The sequence below is a fragment of the Elgaria multicarinata genome, chromosome 5 (genome assembly GCF_023053635.1).
Source record: "Elgaria multicarinata webbii isolate HBS135686 ecotype San Diego chromosome 5, rElgMul1.1.pri, whole genome shotgun sequence".
NCBI classification, from domain to species: Eukaryota; Metazoa; Chordata; class Lepidosauria; order Squamata; family Anguidae; genus Elgaria; species Elgaria multicarinata.
The window spans coordinates 47,856,188-47,878,618 of record NC_086175.1 but is presented as its reverse complement, the minus strand read 5'-3'; the positions used below and the strand labels follow the sequence as shown (position 1 = coordinate 47,878,618).

General features: G+C 40.8%; 1 protein-coding gene across 1 annotated transcript in view; it reads left to right on the top strand.

Moving 5' to 3' along the window:
• Positions 1–22,431, top strand: part of OCA2 (OCA2 melanosomal transmembrane protein) — a 175,383-nt gene that overhangs the window by 87,210 nt on the left and 65,742 nt on the right. Inside the window, exons 13-15 of the mRNA XM_063127501.1 lie at positions 1,234–1,358; positions 7,608–7,746; positions 13,887–14,019. Of these exons, the coding sequence (XP_062983571.1) occupies positions 1,234–1,358; positions 7,608–7,746; positions 13,887–14,019 (397 nt within the window). The remainder of the gene's footprint in view (positions 1–1,233; positions 1,359–7,607; positions 7,747–13,886; positions 14,020–22,431) is intronic.

Here is a 22,431-nt window from a genome sequence, read left to right as displayed (position 1 = left end):
CAACCCCCTGCTAAAGCATCCCTGAAAGATGGCTGTCCAGCTGCATCTTAAATGCCTAATGTGGGAGAGGCCACGACCTCCCTTGGTAATTGGTTCCATTGTCGTACCGCTCTAAGAGTCAAGAAGATTTTCCTGATGTCCAGCCAGAATCTGGCTTCCTGTAACTTGAGCCCATTATTCCATGTCCTGCACTCTGGGATGATCAAGAAGAGATCCTGGCCCTCCTCTGTGTGACAACTTTTCAAGTATTTGAAGAGTGCTATTATGTTGCCCCTCAATCTTCTCTTCTCTAGGCTAAACATGCCCAGTGTGTAGTGTGTAGCTGATGCTAACTTTTTTTTAAAAAAAAAAATTAGTGTAAGTGTGTGTGGTTCCAATCTGGATTGGGGCCCTGTACAATTTCACTAAAGAAAAAAGAAGTTAGGATTACCTAAACCAGACGGATCTACTCTACTGCTTTAAAGCGCTAACAGTTTTGACAACTGTATATTTAGTGTGTCCTGGGCCCCAACAGTTGTCAAAACTTCTATAAACTGCTTTAAAGCAATAGTGTAGATCCTGCACAGGGGTGCACAACCTTTTTGGTCCTGAGAGGCAAATCCGTTGTGGTTTTTTTTGCAGGATGCGCAGAGGACATACATTCATGTATATGCACAAACACACGCACGCACGCACACACACACAGAGGGGTGTGTGATCTGTGGATCACCAAGAATGGGTTGGTGGGCCACATTTTTGCACCCCTGACGTAAACACTATGCATTTAATGTAAGATGTAGTGTAGGTGGAACTTGATTCCAAGGCAGTGTTGCAGGCTCCCATCTCAGAAAAACTACAAATGGAGGAAGATGCCAAGGGTGTTTGTTGTTCTAGGTTTTCTACTTCTGAATGGAGTAAAACTTCCTTCTGAGCCTCCAGGCAGACCTGCAACTAAATTGTAAGCCCACTGGAGACAGATGGCATGATGACACTAGCTATTGTCTTCAGAAATGTATGTGCTTAGATTTCTAAGGTTACCCCGCCACACACACACACACACACCCCTTGAGAAACTGACAGATGTCTCTTGGCTAATTAATAAATCTCAATAGATCGGCAAAATACCAAATAGGTCTCTGGATTTGAAGTGGTGCCCCACATCAAATTGTTCGCCAAGTGCTGTTACGTTCTTAATCATCTTGTTCACCATCTCTACCAATTTAATTACCTTTTCTGTGTGTCTCTATTAATTAGGCTTACAGACTCTCTCGAGGCAGAGTGTGGGCCATGATTATCATTCTTTGTCTTATTGCTGCAATTCTCTCAGCCTTTTTGGACAATGTTACTACTATGCTCCTCTTTACTCCAGTAACCATAAGGTACATCTCAATTTGTTACAGAATGTTTTATGTTACATTATTTATTGTATTCTGCTCTCTCTCCTCTGGGCAGAAAGTTCAAAGTTGATCTCACAAACAAGAACAACAGCAACAAATAAACAGGAATATATAATAGAAGCAAAATAGCAAATAATAAAATACGAGTAAGACATGCAATAAAATACAAATGGAACCTGCATTTTTGAGAGATCTTGTTCAGTGGTCTGGTCAGCCAGCCGCCCTCCTCCACAATGTTCTCTCCCACCTACCCACTCCATGTTTCCATTCCCTCCCTAACAGTCCGTATGCCTTCTGTGGCTGCTGAGCACGTTCAGCCCTTCTTCAGCTGTTTTTGTGCCTCCATGTTTTCTACTTTTGTCCTTGAGGTCCCTCCCTCCCTCCCCTCCACAAGCCTACAGATGCCTCCATCTCATGTGTGGATGGTGCCATTATTGCTACTTAAAGATCTACCACGTTCACCAGTGGGCTCAAGAAATAGAGGGAATGATAATAGCCTCAGGGCCATATGAGACAAAATGATGGAAATGCCAGCTGTGTGGGCCCCCAGTTTAGATCAGGACTATAGTACTGGGGGAAGAGGCATTACGTCTTTTCCCCAGCACTGTTTTCTGGATGAAAATCATTTTTCTCCAGAGGTGTCATTTGCCCTGTTAACAGCCTAGAGGAGTGATTTTCATCAGGAAAACAGTGCTGGAGAAAATGGTTACGTGCCTCTGCCTTGATTCAGATCCACTGAGTTTGCTATATGCTAAAATTTAAAGAGAGGGGAGGACCAAACAAACAAGGATCTCCAATATTGCCTCTAGTTTGGCCCTCCATGGCAATTGAGAATTCAATCCAATTCATCAGCCATCAGTAAAATTCAGAAAAGCTTTAAAATATAAATATGAATGTTTAGTGTGTTTTCTTTGAGCAAAGAATTTTCAGTGCAAAGCAATGCTATAATGGAAATACAGAGTATAGAGGTGTTGTTTTAAGCACTTGTCTCTTTGTGCATTTTGCTTTGGGTTTAAAATATATTTACCCAGAAGTGGATCAATGGCTATCAGTTCTCCTGAATTATATTGTCAGCAGAGAGCTTCACTGTCATACAGTAATTTTCAGTTTATTTGGCTCGATCAGAACTGTATTTTGCACATTTGCTTCCTAAACTATATTTTGTGGTTCAGTACTTTTAAAAAGTAGATATTGGGATAGCAATTATAGTAGGAACTGATGACAGGTCCTGCTAAAGCAGTCTGCTTGAATAGCAATCACCATTTCCCAGAAGAATATGAGATTACACCCAACAACTTTTGGGTGTAATGGGGACACTTATCTGTCTGTGTCTGATTTGAGTTTGATGAAATAGTTACTGGTGCCTGTATTTTGATATGCATCTTCAAGTACACAAATTGTAGCAACTTTTAAAATGTGAATATTAACAGTGATGATGAGTGACCTGCAAATCAATTGATTGTACATTCAGTGGCTGCCCAGTCTGAAACACTATGCTTTTTCCTTATCCAAAACATCTCTTCATTGGCTTCCAATTCACTTCAGAATCCAATATAAACTTCTCCTGTTGACCTACAAAGCTTTTCACTGTCTAGCTCCTTCCTATCTCTCCTCTCTCATCTCACACTATTGCCCCGCCCGTGCTCTTCGCTCCTCTGATGCCATGTTTCTTGCCTGCCCAAGGGTCTCTACTTCCCTTGCTCGGCTTCATCCATTTTCTTCTGCTGCCCCTTATGCCTGGAACGCTCTTCCAGAACATTTGAGAACTACAAGCTCAACCGCAGCTTTTAAAGCTTAGCTAAAAACTTTTCTTTTTCCTAAAGCTTTTAAAACTTGATTTTGTTCTGACTTTATACTGTTAGTTTTACCCTACCCTGTGCCTGTTTACCCTACCCTGTGCCTGTTTGCTTTCTCTTCCCCTCCTTATTGTTTTATCATGGTTTTATTAGAATGTAAGCCTATGCGGCAGGGTCTCGCTATTTACTGTTTTACTCTGTACAGCACCATGTACATTGATGGTGCTATATAAATAAATAAATAAATAATAATAATAATGATACCATGCTGGCATGCCACCACTGATATGCTTGCTTGCAGCCATTTCAGCTCTCAGTCTGAAAAAGATTCCCAACCCTGGTTTATAACAAATCTTGTTTTAATCAAGAATACGGAGACCTTTTGCAATGGTTTTTTTAACACACACACACACACACTATAGCTGGATTGTTGAGCTGCTGCTCCTTTCCTCTCCCTGTTCTTTGCCTTTTCATTTGGAGCTGCGGATCTATTTCATGGTTCTACAAGCCAGGGCAGGCTTGGGGCTAGGGTCTTTGGGATGAAGCCTGGTCATTCTGATCTTTTTCTGAAAAGACCAGAGACATTCCAAAACAAGATGGTGGGTGCGAAGGATCCAGCTGGACAACCAGCAGTGCAAGCCATGGGATGCTGAACCGAGGCATAGGCACCAACACTGAACCTGTCAAGATCCATGGGCTGCTACTTATGAATTGCCCCAAAGAAGACATGCATCACCAATAAAGAGGACAAATTGGGGGCATATATTTGCATAAAATTTGCAAATGCTAATTTATATGTGTAGATACAAATTTACAAATATTTATTATAATTCAAATAGAAATACAGTACAGCTCATCATCGGCCAGGTCAAAGTTGTACCTTGTTCATCCTCCTGTCCAGATGCTGTTGACTGATGACTTAAAGGTTCAATTCTTCGTTCTGATGGTTCTTTACCTTTAAACTGGACTTGGACTGGACAGCCCTTTAAATAGAGCTCTGTAAAAGAGGACATATGACTACCCTACAGGAGCTCCTTAAGCTAATATGTTCATATGGAGTTCAGTCATGTATTTATACATGTATTTATACATATATTTATACATGTATTTTGTTGTTATCACCCTAGTACATTGTCCAATATATTTTATTGTCCTGCAAAGAATCCTGAAGATAATGTGAATGCTGTTAGCACCCAATGTACTTAAATTCCATGATCATGAATTAATAGGAGTTGCCTTTTTTGTGAGTATGCAAAGTATGGGAACTCCAGTTATATGCAGATACCTTCCTAATTGTCAAGTTAGTAGCCTAGTCAGGCTTTAAAAAAGCTCTATGCTAGAAGATGTACAGCACCCATAAAATGAGTGCCTTTTAAGCATGTAAAGAATGCCATGGGCTCTCCATTAGTGAAAATCACTAGGTCTCTACAAACCCATGACTTCTATGTGAGATGGCACATAGTGAGATGGCCCATGACTTCAGACAAAGTAAAGTCATAGAGCTTCTCATTTAGCAATGGAGCCATACTGCATGATGTAAGGCCTTGAATTCATGAATTTCTAAGTAGAAAAAATGCATGCCCATTGCCAAAAAGCAAGAAAGCAAGTACAACAAAGTTTTTAAGGTGTCAGGGATCACTTCCTTCTAGATGCATGATTTTTTTGTTTTAAAACCCATCCAACTTTTCAAAAATCAAGCAAACCTGACACTGAAAGAACTATTCCATCAATGTGAATAAAGATAAGGATTGTATCCAATGGTATGCATCCACCAGCAGGAGGAATACCATTTCTGGGTAGCTCCTGTGCACACTCAAGTCTGCTCTGGAGGGTTGTGGGATCATCCAGAGTATATTTGTGGGGAGGATACAGACGAAGAAGTTTACCTATGTGACTTTGGCTGCAGCCCAAGGGTTTAATATGAGCCAGGGTTCACCAGAAGTTAGCAACAGGACCTACTTTCAATGCTATAACTCAGTCTTGAAAATGTTGAATAATAACCTCTGACCATATGCAAAGTACCTCTCTCCTCTAGACTCATAACCAATTTCCATATGTCTGGGATAAAGAATAGACAGGTTTGGAGTGGACAGGGGATACTGGACTACAACCCCCATCACATATCACAGACCATTCTGGCTGGGGTAATGGGAATTGTAGTCCAACATATCTGGAAGGTACTGGGTTGGAGAAGGCTGCTGGTAGAGATTCCCCTCCTCCCTGCCTGTTTTCTGGTTTGCAGTTTGCCCTGGAGGTTGGTTTGGAGAGTTCAAACAACTTGATACACTTATGTTGAATTGTTAAAGCATCAGTTGTTTCAGATATGCTGCAAAATGTTGAAGTTGATTTACCTGATAACAATTTGGAGATGTAGATATTTTTCATAAGCAGATGTCACTGGACAAAACCTTTCAATTTTCCTGTCTGTTGTTTAAATAAGCAGTTTCTAAATTTTTTAAAAATCTGGTGTTTTAACAAGCTGCATTTCCCCTCCCTTATTACACTGTTGTGTTAGTCATTCACTTTATTTTGTCGCTGTCTTCCTGAGGCTTCCTTAGGCCAATTTTAAAATGGTGTTGTAAGCTGCTATTACCATGGTGATGAAGCTTACTAGAAAATTCTCCTGATTCCTTGGCAATAAGGCTTTAACCTTTTCCCAGCAATGCGTGAAATATGATCTTATTTTCTTGTCACATTTTGTTGTGAACTCAGGTTTTTATTTTTTTAAAAAAGGGAAGTCCATGACTTGTATTTTAAACTGTTCTTAAAACAGCTCACTTCTACTTGTGCCGCAATGCTATCCAAAATTGCTTTTGCATATTAAAAGTGGTAAATCTTGTCTAAGCATGTATCTGTAACAAGAGTCCTACAGCATCACTTAAAAGACACAATTTATTAATCTCCATATTAGAATTGATTTCATAGACTCTGGTAGGGAATATCCTTTTGAAAAATGTGTGTTTGAGCTCCGTCAAGAAAAGTCTATGAGTTTTTAAACAAAATGATAATCTAGTTGTATGAATTAGTGTTCTTATCTCTTTGTGGAGATGTTCTACAAGGCATTGGGTTTTTATATATTTATGAGCAATATTTATGTACCGCTTTGTGTTTGAGTAAATCTTGAAGCAGTTTTCAGTTTCATCTCAAACTATTCCTTAAATAATTCGACAAAGCAGGGGTAGGCAACCTGTGGCTCTCCAGATATGGTTGGACTCCAACTCTTCTCAGCATCAGCCTGAGTCCAAAACTACTGGACAGCTGCAAATTGCCCACCCCTGCAATAAAGAGTCATATAGATGATGATGATGATGACGGTGATGATAATATAGTAATAATAATATAGCACTAGCCAGCCTTTAAGTACATTTTCAGTGTTCAAAGTGCTTCACACAGATTGTAAGGCGAGATACTAGCAATGTCTACATAATTATTCATATATTGCATGTGGCTGTTGAGAGTAAATGAGAGAGAGAGAGAGAGAGAGAGAGAAGGAATGGCTTTTCTAAGGTCCTCTTGTAATGTCATTGCTAACGGTGACATTTGAAATAGGGAGTTATATGGAGGAAACATAGCTCTACAGTAGAGCACATCCTTGGCATGCAGAAGGTCAAGGTTAGGGATTTATGAGAACTATGTTTTGGGGATGAAAAGTTGCTGTATTTTTCTGGTTTGGCCCAGGCAGCTTTTATTCAGTTTGTTTTTTGTTTTGTTTTTATGGTGGCAATTTGTGCAAACTAGGTCTTCTCTTTCTTTTTCTTTTTAAGGGGGTGATATTGAAATTTGTATGAATGGGGTGGTAAATTATTTACCGGTGATCTTGTGCAAATGCGCATGATCACAAGACCCCCACAGAGGCATATTCCCTTCTTGTAAATATAATGGTCATTTTCATCCTCTCCACCCATTACTTCATTTAGCCCAACAGAGCCATACTCCCTACTTGTCAAAGAACTTGTGAGTTCCCCCCTCCCTCTGCTCAGGAAGCAACAAATTGGAGGATGAAATTGACAACTCTTTTAACAACTACAGAATATGGCTCTGCTGGGCTAAACGTGCATGGAAGAGCCCTAGTGGATACTGCCCTAAAGGTGCAATCTAATAGTGACTTAAATGGGATCTTCCCCTTCCCATAAACCAATATTTTTAGAAATCAGCTGTTAAAGTCAGTGAAGTGTGTAGGGGTTAGAGTGTTGAACTGGGACTTGGGAGATCCAGGTCTCCACTTGGCGATGAAACTCATTGGGTGACTTTGGGGCAGTGACTGACTCTCAGCCTAACTAACCTCACAGGGTTGTTGTAAGGGTAAAATTGACAGGAGGAGGGCCGATTTAGGTTCCTTGCAATAGGGGGAAAAGGCGAGCTATAAATGCAGTAAAAGAATGAATGAATCAATAAATAAAGCATCTAATTTTGTTTCTTCTCTGTGTAACTGCAGGTTATGTGAGGTGCTTAATCTTGATCCCAGGCATGTCCTGATTGCCGAAGTAATTTTCACAAACATTGGAGGGGCTTCTACAGCAATTGGTGATCCACCAAATGTGATTATTGTTTCAAAGCAGGAGCTCAAGAAGGTGGTATGTATTGTTCTCTATTGTGTTACTGAAAAGAAATACAGATGTTGCTCTGTTCACTAGTGCTGATCTAGTCTCCCAACTGTGCTGAAAACTGAAAGACAACACCTTTTCTGGCACTATTGCGTAGAATTAGTTGTTACTTTTTATCAGGCTTATTCTGTAAGGGATAATGGAGATCTGAAAAGAGTTGGAAAGGACAACTGAAATGATCAAGAGGCTGGAGTAACTCCCCTGCATAGAAAGGTTACAATGGTTACAAGGGATACAATGGCCAGGACTGTTTAGCTTAGAAAAAAGGCGAATAAAGGGGGACATGATTGAGGTGTACAAAATTATGCATGGTGAGGAGAAAGTGGACTGAGAGTTGTTTTTCTCCCTCTCTCATAAGACTAGAAGCTGGGGTCATCCAATGAAGTTGAACGGTGGGAGATTCAGGATAGGTAAAAAGAAGTACGTCTTCAAACACCGCTTGCTACCACAAGGTGTAGTGATGGCCAGCAATTTGGTTGGCTTTAAAAAGGGATTAAACAAATTTATGGGGGATAAGGCTATTAGGGGTTTCTAACCATGATGGCTAGATGCTACCTCCAGTACCAGAGGCAGTATGCCTATGTATACTAGTTGCTGGGGAACATGAGTGTGAGGTGCTATTGTACTCACTCCCTGTTTGTGGGCTTTCTATAGGCAGCCGGTTTGCCACTCTGTGAACAGAATGCTGGACCAGGATATATCTTGACAAGGGCTTTGCCCCAGGGTGGATCCAGAGTGGCGGCAGGTCATCTATATCCCAAAGCCATCCAGGGGTAACCCCCTGAAACTCTGCTTAAAAAAAGTTGGGCACGTACCCCGACTTTTTTTAGCTGTGGAGGTGTGTCACAGCTGATGGCGACCCCTGATTGGTTGCCATCGACTGGACAGGAAAGGGGGGGCTCTGGGAGCTCTGAGTCAGGAGAGCTGGGTCCAGGCACCGTGGAAGAGACTGTCTCTCTCTTCCTCTCCCTCCGGCTGTCCCGTTCTTTCCCCCCATTTTTTTAAAAAATTTTTTTATCTGTAAATAAAAAAAATAAAAAAATAAAAACAGGGGGAGGGGAGAGGAATGGGGCAGCCAGAGGGAGGTCAGAGGGAGGAGAGCAGGTTTGGGCAAAAGTTGTACATTGGATATTAGGCATCTATTTCCTGGGTTCATGGTATCCTGTTCCTGTTTTATAGGTTCCACCGCATGCTAGATTGGAAACTATATTGTTCAAAGACTGTCTGAATACATTTAGATTGGCCACAACTTATTTATTAAAATGTGGTGAGAAGGATGGACTTTGAAGAAATACACACATGAATTAAAGTGGAAAATATTTCTCAGTGCTGAGTTATAGCCCCTATTCTCCAGACCACAAAACACTGAAAATTGTAGGCACCCATTTACATAAGTGAAGAGGTATCTTTCTTCATAGCTTAGATTGTGAATAGTCATTAAAAATAAGACTTTCAGTCTGATCTTTTAAATCAGAAAAATGTTTTAACAGTCAGGATATAACGATTGGTATGCAACAATTGCACTGGCAATTTCAAGCCAATCTAGGATGGCATGCTGTGACAATATTTTATTTATTTATAGTGCAATCCTATACATGTCTACTCAAAAGTAAGTCCCATTTAAGTTTAATGGAGCTTATTTTCAGGCAAGTGGGTATAAGATTGAAGCCTTATTTCTTTATTTCTTTATGGCATTTACATACTACCCTTAATTATATTGATTTTAATGATATTAAAATGCAAATTAAAACAAAAAACAAGATACACAATAAAATAAAACCAAAAACAAAGACAACAGTTAAATATCAATTAAACAGATAGAGTGAAAACTTTATTGCCAGCGTTTAAAATATAGCTTAAAATACAAACTGTTAAAATGCTAGCCAGAGCTTGATATCTATTTTGACACCAACTTTGGAAAAGTGTGAATACCTAAGTATAATAACTTTTTGGTTTATATATTGGTTTTGGAAGTGCAAATTAGGTAAGTTTGCATTAAAATGTGAACCAAACAAATTTCTCCTCCATCCCTGTTTGGAATAGCATTTACTAGCTTGCAAGTGGATGATAAAGTAAATCCTTCTTGTATTATAATTTTTCACATTAATGATAAGAAAGCATTTTTGGGGTGTGATTGTCACTTGGGAAATGGTTTTTGATGCCCAAGTCAACAGATATTGGGCTGTGGACCTCCTTGACACCTCTTTCATTTTTTACCTGGTCCTATCTGCATCTTTGGAGAAACTGAATTCCAAAGCATAGTGAAATTTAAAATTGCAGTGTGGGTAGCATCCAACTATAGCCCAGCGCTACCACTAATGATGTTACACTGGTATAAACCAACACTTGTGCAAATTCAGTGTACTGTGCTCCTAGGTTCTCTTACTGATTTAACCCGATGCACATAAGAGGCGGAATCATTGGATGAAGTCCTGCTCTACCCTCTATGAACATCATTGTAAAAAGTGAAGAGTCCTTTTTCCTAACAGAGGACCTTTTCAGCATCTCTTGAATCAGCTTTCATCAAGGGTTTGTCAGGCCCTTCTTTGCAGGTTTTCAGTAAGATTCTGAAGACCCACCTGTTTTCATCAGTCTTTGTACAACCTGTGGGCTGCAGGTTTTACTGGTGTTATCTCTTTTTATATTGTTTTATTTATTTATTTTATTTATTTATTTATTACATTTTTATACCGCCCAATAGCCGAAGCTCTCTGGGCGGTTCACAATTTTGTTGTATATTTATGTATTGCCTATTTGTAATAGTATGTTTTTGTATTTTTATCTCTTGCACTTCCTTTAGAGAGTTCTACCCTTAAAAGCAGCCTAAAAATCCTATAACTAACTAAACATCAAATCAGTGTCAGTCTAAATGCTTATACTTGGTAGTATTCAATAAGGGTGACATGCAAGCGGCCGGCCATGGTGGCCACAGTCTGCATGCACCCAGCCCTGCTGGCCTAGGGCTATCCATGGCCATGATAAAGTGCTTTCGGGGGCAAGTTGTGATGTGTGTGAAATTCTTGTTTCTGGAAGGGCGGGTTGTGCCTCTTCCAGAAGCCAGCATTTTTGCATGCAGTGGGGCTTGCCCCTAGAAATGCTGTATTGTGGCTGCATGTCGACTACCCATTGGATTTATCACTACAATACTAGAAACCTACCCTGTTTATTTCTGTAACACTTTAAGGTATTTTTCTTCAAATTTTAGGCATTAAATTGTCAGATCTATCTATCTATCTATCTATCTATCTATCTATCTATCTATCTATCTATCTAGATTGTATTTATTTTTGTGGTGCAGGATTGGCTGGAATTGAGGATGATACATAGTTGCACTATGTGTGCCCATGAATTTTCAACATCTGTGACTTTGCGGCTTCAGAGATTGTAACAATTTCACATCTTAGCTTTACCAGTCCTGGGGGGTGGGGTCATAAAATATTAGACCATAAAGTAAAAGTGTCACCTAGAGCTTCAGAGTATTTTACTGGTTAACGCCATAAAGCTTTCAGAAACTTTTAAAAGTCTGTCATTTATTTTTAATGTGCTTCTCTCGAACTATCTGACTTTCTTTGACTGCTTGTCCATTGGATCTGGCTTTATGTTCTATTCATGACTTAAGAAGGAGCTACTGTGATTATTGGTTTATTTCAATAGATTTCATCATTTTTTAAAAAACAAACAAACATTTTTTTCTTCATATTTCCAGTTCTGTTTCACATTGTTTCTATTCCAAGTTTTCTTTTTATCATTATTTGTGGAAGAAAGAACTGCTTCTTGGTGCAGAAGCAACTACCTAAGGCCAGTCCAAGCTATGCAAATATTTCTTCAGTGTATATTGAGTGTGCATATAGCAAAGTGGTTATGTCTATTGGCCTTGTGTGACCACAGATTAGCATAATTCCTGTAGTGTTCGTAGTATACATTTTCTTAAAAAATCATCCAGGCACTCACATGTTGCAGAATTACAAGTATCAGCTTTTCCCAACAAAGTTTGCACCAAAATGTCAAAAAACCCAGAATCCTTTCTAATTGGAAACCTGTGGGCAATTTGGGTTGTGGGTTCAACTAGCAGGTAAAATTCTGGCATAATTAATTAATAAATTATAAGTTCTTTTGTTCACAGCATGGCATCTTTATCACTATAGGTAGTCTTTCAGTGAGACCAAAGGATTAAGTAAAGGCTATATGATGGTAGCAGTATTAAGGGAGCGGCCAAGCCTTGTTGGGAAACAGTCTTCCATGAATTGGGTGTGAGTGTGTATAAAAGGAAGGGCTGAAGTAAAGAGAGACCTCTCTTTTACACAGAACAAACATAACCATAGCCTCAGGGACCGGATCCCAAGGGGAGGGTTACGAGAACCATTCCCTGATACTTGCTTAACAGGTCACTATGTTGCAGTGCAATAGAAGCCATATTTCACCACTCCCAAAGTCCTCTTTCGAACTCTTAAAGGAACAACATCCCATCAGAGTCTAGACAGACTTTCCCCAACTTGGTGTCCTCCAGATATTTCAGACTACAGCTGCCAGCATTCCTGAACATTGGCTATGCTGGAACCCAAAACATCTGGCGGGCACAAGGTTGCCGAAGGCAGGTATAGAGTGTAGTGTATACCTAGCAACCCTATGAACCCCTGTTGAACCTCCATCCCTCCAATTTTCTTTTGCCTGTCCACTGATGTAAAATGATATACTTTGAGCAATCATGGAAAGAGTCATGCCTGGATTGCAGAATAATGGAGAACACTTCCTTCTTAGGTGACTTAATAAGGAGCACTGATTATAGAGAATATGGGATACCTGAAATCATGTAAGCACATCAATAGGAGGAAGTAGATTAAAAACAACAACCTTTGATGCGGAGTGTTGTCTATTAAGCCTCACTCTAAAAATGTGCTTGAACTTCCTGAAAGGCATAATCTTATGGATGTCTACACAGAATCCTGCAACTCCATCATCCCCTAGCTACCCATATTTTGGGGGAATGGACTTCTTTATAGGACTTCTTTCTATCTAAACATGCATAGGATTGCATCCAAAGTTAACTTAAGCATGGATTGAAGCTAAAGCTTTTCCAACAATGACAAAATTATTTCAGGAATATATATATATTATTTATTTATTTATTTATTTATCATATTTATACCCCGCTCCTCAGCCAAAAAAGGCTCTCGGAGCGGCTTATACATAGCAAAAAAGACAGTCCCTGCCCTCAGGCTTACAGTCTAATAAAGACATGACACACAAGGAACAGGAGTTCAGGAGGGAGGGGGGGAAGAGAGAGAGAGAGAGTCCAACAGGAGCAGGCCATGATGTTTCTTCTGCCTGCTCCTGTCCCCTTGTTCTTTCTTCTTCCCCACAAGGCCAAGATGACAGTTTACCCTGTGGGGGAAGAGTCCAACAGGAGCAGGCCACGATATGTGTGTGTGTGTGTGTGTGTGTGTGTTTTCTGTTCATCTGTTGTTACTCTTGAACCAATCATAACTTCAATGAGTCACCCAAGTAAGTGTGCATAAGATTTCAGGCTTAGTTATATGGATTTCACCTGGGTATTGGATTTTCCATTTCAGCACTGATATAGAGGGTTAAGATCTAGGGAGGAAGAGTGTATTAAAGCATTTTTCCATTAATTACAAACGTGTGCTGAAATGTAGTGAGATTCAATGATAATTATCATGCAACATAGGATTGGTTTGGATGTAACCCTAAAGCATTGTTTCGCTAAATGTGCATAAGTAGGGGAAGGGGGTGAGCACACCAGCCTGAGGCTTATTCACATAGCACTGAACTATGGTTTAGCACTACATCTGAAGGTGGCCCCAGGGTAGAAAAAAACTGGAGTGATTGTTCTAAAAATAAGCAATGATTGATTTAAATGGAAGGGCATTTAGCACATGCTTAACTCCCCATCAAAATCAAGGACACATAACAATTAAAAGTTCTGCATTTTTGGCTGGATCTTATCTCAAGTCCAAAACCAGAAATATATCATTGTTCTATTGTGCTGCTAAGAAGGCACTAGAGGAACAGTAGCTGGCTTCTTACACTTGACTCTGATTTTCATTGAGCTGTTGTAATTTATTCTACTTCAACTGTATTTTTATTCTCAGGGAGTGGATTTTGCTGCATTTACAGGACACATGTTTGTTGGAATTTGTCTTGTGCTTCTGGTCTCCGTTCCTTTCCTAAGGCTTCTCTATTGGAACAAAAAACTTTACAATAAAGAACCGAGTGAAATTGTTGGTAAGTTTAAACTTGAATTCATATATTTGTGGATATGAATAAATTTGCATAACCAAATGAAACAAGTTTTTGTTTCTATAAACATGGATTAGACTAGGTAACAAGCCCCCTTCAACTCCTGAATGTTTGTTATACTAATGGACTGTTTTATTTATTTAGGATGCAACCCTATCAGGATAGTCATACTGTAGGCTTTTATCTGTATGCCGCCCTGAGATCTTATTGATATAGGGTGGGATATAAATGTTTTAAATAAATAAATAAATACATGTCCAACCTCAGACGCTAACGACTATTCTATGCAGGGCGGTGGCAGCATGGCGGGAATCCTCCCGCCCCTCTGTCCACACTGCAGTTTTCGCTAGATGCTTGATTTTGGAGCAGGAGTGGTGGAGGCCACACGGTGCATAGGAAGCTGCATAGAGGAACTTCTGCGCTCTCCTTCCCTGCATGCCCCCTTTTCATCCACTCTGCTCTCTGTCCCTGAGCATGGAGAGGGAGCTGGGGCGGGAAGAACACGCCAGCTCCGAGGCGGCAGGGAAGGGGGCAGGGCGAGCGGTTTCTGGGCACCGAGGTGGGAGTGCCTAGTGGCCATGGGATTCTGCCCTTGTTTCCTGATTTATTTGTTTAATTTGTATCCCACCTTTTTGCCCAAGAATGGCACTCACGACTGCTAACAGTAAAATCCAGATTAAAAACAAAATCTGAATTAAAATATTACATAAAAACAAACTAAATATAAGAGAAAAACAAAGATAATCATAATGTGAAAAACAACTAAATTTAAAATGATTCCTTCTCTTTACTTCTCAAGCTATTATTTCCCCTCTTTATTTCAATGTTGAGATTTGCTACTAAGAATACGTTTTGGGGATGTGGTGTCACTGGGGTGACAATGATAATGATTCTGAAATGTGTAGGAGCTTCTGCTGTTTTCTTGTGCTTCCAAAGCATTTCTATTGTTTGTCTATTCTACTGCTGAGTTATGGTTATTTGATGGTGGGTTTTTTGGTGTGTGTGTGTATTATTTTATTCTCTGTACATTATAAGCTGCCTTTGTTATTTCATGGGAAGATGGGATAGATAGATAGATGCTTGTACCCATTACCCAGAGGACCTTCTCTTCTGCTGCTCTCAGACTGTGGAATGGCCTGCTGGGAGATATTCATCAACTTAACAGTCTTTCTGATTTTAAAAAAAGCTATAAAGACTGATCTCTTCCGGCAGGCCTACCCAGTTGAATTTTAAAATGTCTGACTGTTATTTAAATATTTTATAAGTTGTATAGGTTTTTAACCAGTTTTATGTATTTTATAGTATTTTTATATTTGATGTTGTTCCCCGCCTCGATCCAGAGGGAGAGGTGGGTAAGAAATAAATTATTATTATTATTATTATTATTATTATTATTATTATTATTATTATTTTGTTCTCAACTTCAACTCTCCTGTTAAGTCTTTAAAATCAGGATGGAGACAACATCGCTTCCTAATAATGCCTCCCAATAATTTCTAGTCATAACTTAAAAACTGGTCTTTGACCGTGGGGATTTTTTTAAAAATATGTAACATGGAGTATTTCATGTTGGTACATGCACATACATCTATATGAGCAAAGTCCCAGATTTACATGGTCCTTCTAACCCAGGGTAATGGAAGCTCAGGTGTGGGGGCCAAGTCTGGCCTTCTGGGATTTCCCACATGGCCACGCCCCTTTCCCACCAATTGTTTCATGATTCCTTGGCTTTTGTGCTGTTTTTTTCCTGATACTGAACGTTTGAAATGACTCTTCTAAAGCATATTGACAGGCATTAAGAGCGTTAAGCTGCAATGGGTTGGTAATTCTTTGAATTTTTGGCTCTGCTCCCTTTGCCTTTGGCCGTGTCTCCAGTTCTGTTGACTACTGGAATGTGTCTTCAAGGCTTTTTCTGAAATTTAACTGGGCTGAAGGAAATTGCCTTCTGACTCTTTTAGAAGGGCTGTGGGAATCAGATGTACATCCACATTGATGGGTATGTATTATGTGCGGGATTTTTGAGCCTTGAATGGATCGGAACTCCAGTCCTATTGCAAATTTTAAAGTGTCAGGCAGTTTTCTACACAAGTACAACCGTCGTATCTCACTTGTCACATGTATGTTTTGTACTCAGGATACCTCTACCTGGGTACAAAAAGTATTGCAAGAAGCAGCCCTCAGTTGATTGGTATTGAGGTGCAAGTCTGGAATCCTAAAGGCTTAAGAACCTCAGAACGTAAGAAGAGGCATGCCGGATCAGACCAAAGGTCCAGCACCTTGTTCCCTCGGTGACCAACCAGCTGTCCACCAGGAACCCGCAAGCAGTACATGAGTGCAACAGCACTTTCCCACCCATGTTCCCCAGCAACAGGTGATCATAGGCTTACTGCCATCTGGACTAGTAGCCATTGATAGTCTTCTGCTCCAGGAATTTATCCAACCCCCTTTGAAAGCCAAACTGGTGTCCATCACTACATCTTGTGGTAGTGAATTGCATAGTTTAATTATGCACGGTATGAAGAAGAAATACGTGGAACCAACTTTCCCTTGAAAGCTATGGGGAGTGGAACTGTTTCTCAAGCTTGAGGTATTTACTGTAAAAAGACACACTGTAGGATGCACTGTTGTTTAAAATAGCATGATCATCCACATCAGAGTTATATTTAACCAGCCCAAATGGTTAAATATATTCATAAAAACAAGCATCTCCAAGATCAAATTAGACTTGTCATCTGTGGCACACTCCCGCCTACTATCGTTGGATTCAGCAGTTTTGATAATTAGTGAAGTGTGTTCTCTCCCCCACATCTCCCTACAATCAGCAGCAGCTACAGCATGATGAAGCCAATCAGTAAAACAAATACTAAAGCACTTGTTCTATTACCATTTTCTGTAAAATGGGATCACAGAGGTGATCAAAGTACATTTCATTAAAAGAGAACTGGAGTAATTTGGCTTCAGAGAAGAAACCGAAAGTGTGCAAGATGTCTTAATGGGTCTTCTTGATCTCTAATTGCCATGGGGTGGTTTTTTTTTTTTTGGTAACCTTCAATAGGATTGTTTGAAGCAGCTGTTTCAATCAACTCAATGTCTGCTATGTTGCCCTCTGATTACCAATCAAACAAGCAGTGAAAGTATATATCTATATCTATATATATATATATCTCCGGTTTACAGTTCTTCACTGCTTTGATTTCCTTGCTTCTCAAATCTTTTCGAGTATTGTGTGTCACTATTCAGATGCTTAAATTAGAATGGATCCATAAGACTGATCCTTCACTATAATGAGGTGGCTTGCACTCTGTAGATATGTTACTATGTATTCCAGACTTTTTTAAAAATTAAAAATAAACTATTATTTGATTTTTTTTAAAAAAAACAGTTATTACAGAGTATCCTTCCACTGTTTCCCCAATTTTGCAACATGGAGGCTGCACTTTGGCAATTCTTTTGCTGCACTTTAGAGCATTTATGCCTGCAGTGTTCCTTAAATGGCTTCCTTATGGCCACCATTTGTGCAACATTACTTTTACGGAAATCTCAAGCCGCCATTTCTATGCAAATAGTGGGTTGCTAAGGGGGACGGGTGGCTGCTAGAACTGCTTGTCAGGAGCCCGGCTGCTCGACGAGCGGGTCCGTGAGCTCCCCATGGCTCGGTGGGTGGGGTCCGGGCATGGAAGACTCTGCCAGATTCCTGGACCTGGTGCTCATGACATCCCTATGCAACATGGGAGGGGGGCAGCCTGCCAACACAGGTGATGCTGTGGCAGCACAGAAACAAAATCAAAAGTCCTTACTTAAAAGAGAGCCCTACCTGTGAGGAACTCTTGAGAATTTCTCCTCCCTCTGGAGAAATGTGGTGAAATGGTCTCCCGAATTCGTCGAGAATTTTGAGAGGCCATTTGCACAATGCTCTAGTCTAAATACTGACTAAAAGAAACAAAATGAAACGATCAAATCCTTCCATTTTTCAAAACAGACAAGCTGCTGGGGAGGGGGAAGCGGAGGCATGTTACCGGTTTGGATCACCCCCCCGAGAAATGACGCTTGGGTATAGTTTGTGCTGCACAGCATATGGCAACTCTGTTGAAATTAATGAGCTTCAAATAAATGTTCTGATTTCCCAACTGAATGTTCTTGTTTGTTCAACTGAAGCCTGTAGCTTTGCAATCGTCTTGAAATCTGAGAAGCTGGTACTAACCTAGTTCACAGCGTCTTTTAACTTCCTACATTCTTCAGCTGCCTTAGTGAACAGATAATGATCGGGTCTCTTCTGTACATCTTTTTCCCTGTGATGTTTTCAAATTCCACCAGGAATACATAGTCGTCTTTTGAAAAATAACGACTTGTCTTTCGTAAAAGGACAACACAACGGCATTTGGGATCATTCAAATTCCATCCTAATTCTGTCATGGATAACAATGATATGGCAAGTTGGGACATGTGAACTTTCATGGGGAAAAGGGAGGGAATTGGGTCCAGAGGAAGCATGGTGCCCTTCACTCTCAGAAAAATCCTTCTCCCAGCCCTGAGTGGCTGTGGGCTGCAGCCTGCTTTGCTCTGCTCTCTGGACTAGGTCTGTCCCCTGGCAGCATAATGACACTGAGTATGTGCAGCCCTCCATCTCTGCTAGTTTCGTGGAGAAGTGGAGGTAGATGTCACCCTCACCCTTGCTGTTTTTCTATAACAGAAGGGAGTCTTCTGCCCCCTCGGAAGGCTTCATTATGGACAGCAGAAGCTTTAACCTAAGATATGCTGGTAGACGCTTCTGGCTTTGGCCCATCCCTAGAATGCAGCCCCCAAGAGCTCCTGTGCCAAAGCTGGGTCAGCAGATGCATAAGTGACATATAGGGAGGCTGGAGAAATCTGCTACAGAACCGAATGAGACTGGATTCCTGAGAATCTGACCTGTGGACCAGCTTTCCCTGTTGAGGTATCCTCCACATTTCACTCATTTTCTCTCTCTCTGTAAACAGGGCAAACTATGCCAATTGTGGCTGCAATTAGTGTATTTTGGAGGCTGTCTTCATGGCACTGAGTTGGCACTGTGTTCCCCCCAAACCCCGCAGTTTTGCTTACCCAGGGTGGTGTTGGGTAATCACGGTGCCAAGGAGGGAGCTTGGGGTTTCTGGCGGTCATCTGATTACTGGAACCACTGCCCTGCCCTCTTTCTGGCTTTCAGCGACCAATCACTGGTCACCTTCTGCCAGCACTGCCCCCTGTATTGGCCACGGAGCGAGGTCAGACAGTGGCCATAGCTAGATGGGCGAAATTCCGAGGTGACCCATGGGATCATCCCTGTGCGTCCACATGATGCACAGGGGATCCCGGAATCAGGGAGGGATGATCCCTCCCTTGCCCCAGGATTTCGCCCTGCCCTTTAGCCCCGTTTTTTCCGGAACATGTTGTCAGGCACCGCGGGTTGACCCGGCTCCTCACGATTCCTCGTGAGGAGCTGGGAGCTGCACATGGGGCACAGCGCTCCTCAGGAGCGCTGCGCTCATTGAGGGTAGGGTGGGGGGAGTGGGGAAAATAATTTAAATTAAAAATTACTTACCTTTTGCGCACGAGCGTTTGTGGTTTGTTGGCCCTTTAATAAAAAAAAAATGGGCGCAACACCTCTCCTTCTGAGGTCGTCGTGCGTCGCATGTAAACAGAGGAGGGATCTCACGATAAACACATCACAGATCTTCCCTCCTCCATCGTGTGCTAACAGGTAGGTCTAGCTAAGGCCAGTGAAAGAGTTGGGATGACCTCACTCCCATCAAAAAAGTCAGGGTGTCTCAGTCTTTTTTAGTGTGTAGCTTAAGAAAAGCGCTGCGGTGGCTGTGAATCTTCTGCTGCGTCATACAAGTGACGCAGCTCAGATTTGCAGCCACTGTGGGGCTTTGAGCACATATAGACAGCTGCTTGGACAAATTACACCATTTGCAGCCATAAAGTACCTAGTTACATATAACTAAACACTTCATGGCCACAAATATGCTAATTACAGCCATAATTTGCCCAAGATACACTAATTGCAGCCATAATTGGCATAACTTGCCTTGCTTACAGAAAAAAAGGATGTGTGAAATGTGGAGGATGCACCAGGGCTCTGGAGAAATCCTCTGAGTCCCAAGACTGCCAGATTTCCCTGTGATGGATCTCTCTGGACCAAATGTGTGTGTAGTGATACGTGTGTTCCACTTTTCCATTTCTGGTGAAAACTCCAAAGAGGGAACTTCCAGATCCCACTATAGAGTGATGTTTTAGTTCCAGATGCAGGGACAGGTCACACTACAGGAAGGTGTGTAAATTCTTTTTGTAAACATTATACTGGAAGTGTGAAAAATGGGCAGGGATGGATGAATCTGTCTGTGTCACTTTCTTCTACATTTGATTTGTTAAAATCTCAAGTTCTTTCCATTTGCAAATTTTGGTATGCCTCCCCCCCTCCCAAATTAAAGCAAATGAATTTCTCACCCATTCCCAAAATGGGTGTGTGGGACAATAATTCACCCACTTTGTAAGCTGAGTTTTATTTCATTCAGAAAATAAATTCCTGTACTTTCTGACTTTTGCCAACTTTTAGTAAAAAATGTATCAAAAGTGATTTGTGTGCACCATCATTGACTTCAGAAATGTACTTTATGTCTTGAAGAAACTTCATTATTAGTAACTGTATGTGAAATATTCATTTCTCAGGTTATTACTGAAATCATTTTTGAATGCTCCCCTTTAGAGCAATCTCTCACTTAATAGGCTATTGAGTATATCAGGTTTAGACGGTTGGTTGCATATATCATTCTTTTCTTGACCTGAGCAATTATTTAATTGTGCAGAAATTTTTATCAGACTGAAAAATATATATCCTCTTCTGAAAAGAGTATAATGAATTGTAGAGAGATTTCTTTTTCTCTAGACATTTGCCAAAGTGCAAGCTGTTACTTTAATGAAAAATAGTACTAACTTAATTTTGTAAATGTTGTGACCTAAAAGCCTGACACTCTGGGTTACAGTGTCTTGGGAGGGAGTAAATGGGAATTGTTTCGATAGTTTTCAAGGCTGATGCAATTTTCTAGGCAACAAATTACATTGTCAGGGTTTTAGTTGAGTGAAGAGCAGTAATTTGTGATTTTGAACTTGCTCTGCTGATGATGTAAAAGGGTTCTGAATTGCTATTGTGCAAATAACAGACTGGTAGGTAAACCGGTGGTGAAACAGGACCCTTTGGTGGTTTTTATAGTATATTTCTTAGCCGAGGTCCTCAGCAGAAAGCAAATCATCACATTTAAATAGATAAGGGACATTGTATTACTGCCACCTTTTTGGACACTGATAAATTAAAGAATGGGGAAAATGCAACCTCCTCAATGAGGCACCCTCAACAGGTCCATCAGTCCCAACCAGTATAGCCAAGTTGTAGTCCAAAACATCTAGAAAGCACCAAATTGGGAAAGGTTGCATTAAGGCATTGCCCACACCTAGATGGGAGATGACGTGAAGCGGCTGACAGCTGTACTAGTTAAAATTCTTTGTCAAGACACCCCTTTTCCTCACTGAAAACATGTCTTCAACAAAAACCTAGAAATGTGGCATAATGTCAGTTTTGGCCACGAAAAGCCCAGATTAAAATCAGCAGTCAGCTATGAGGCTCACTGGATAGCCTTTGCCCCTCTGACATTGGTGCTCCAACCTCGGAGAGTGAGGTTAGAGGCACGATGGGGTTGGATCTGGAGAAGTCTTGGATATGTAGCATCCAAAGCCCTCCTGGTCTCCTGACATGCTCCCAATTCAACTATGCCAAACCTGGTGCTGGTGACATTAGATTCCCTCTCATTTGGAACCAATGTGATGGGGGGAAAGAGCAAATGTGACAAGGACATCAAAGGAAAACAGGCAAAGCAATGCTCCCCCTACTTTTCTCCTTGCCAGTGTGACTCTACAGTGGGCAGTATCCAACGATAACATTCCGTAAACTCAAATAGTGCTAGTAGAGTTCTGTTGAATCTTTCCATCACACGTTTCTGCAACTGGTTGTACAAGCACTTGCTCAACTAGTTGCACAATGTGTTGCAACCATTTGCATAACTGGTTGTACAAGCAGAATGCACAATGGGTTAAACAACATGTTGCACAAGAGTTATGCAAAATCGCTTCCACAACTACAAGCTTGTGCAAATGTAACCTTAGGTAGACTCTTCTCTTGCACATACTTCAGAACATAGTTTCCATTAGTGCAACATCATTTGTGCTAATGGAATGACACTTTGTCCACCTTGGCTTCTCCCTCCTTCAGTTCATGGGATATCTCTGTAAAACGGATTAGAACTAGTGCCTTAAGATTTGCCTGAACAAACAAACCCTCAGTTGATATCTGAGAGCTTGCAAAGATGGAATTCTGGTAGGCTTCAT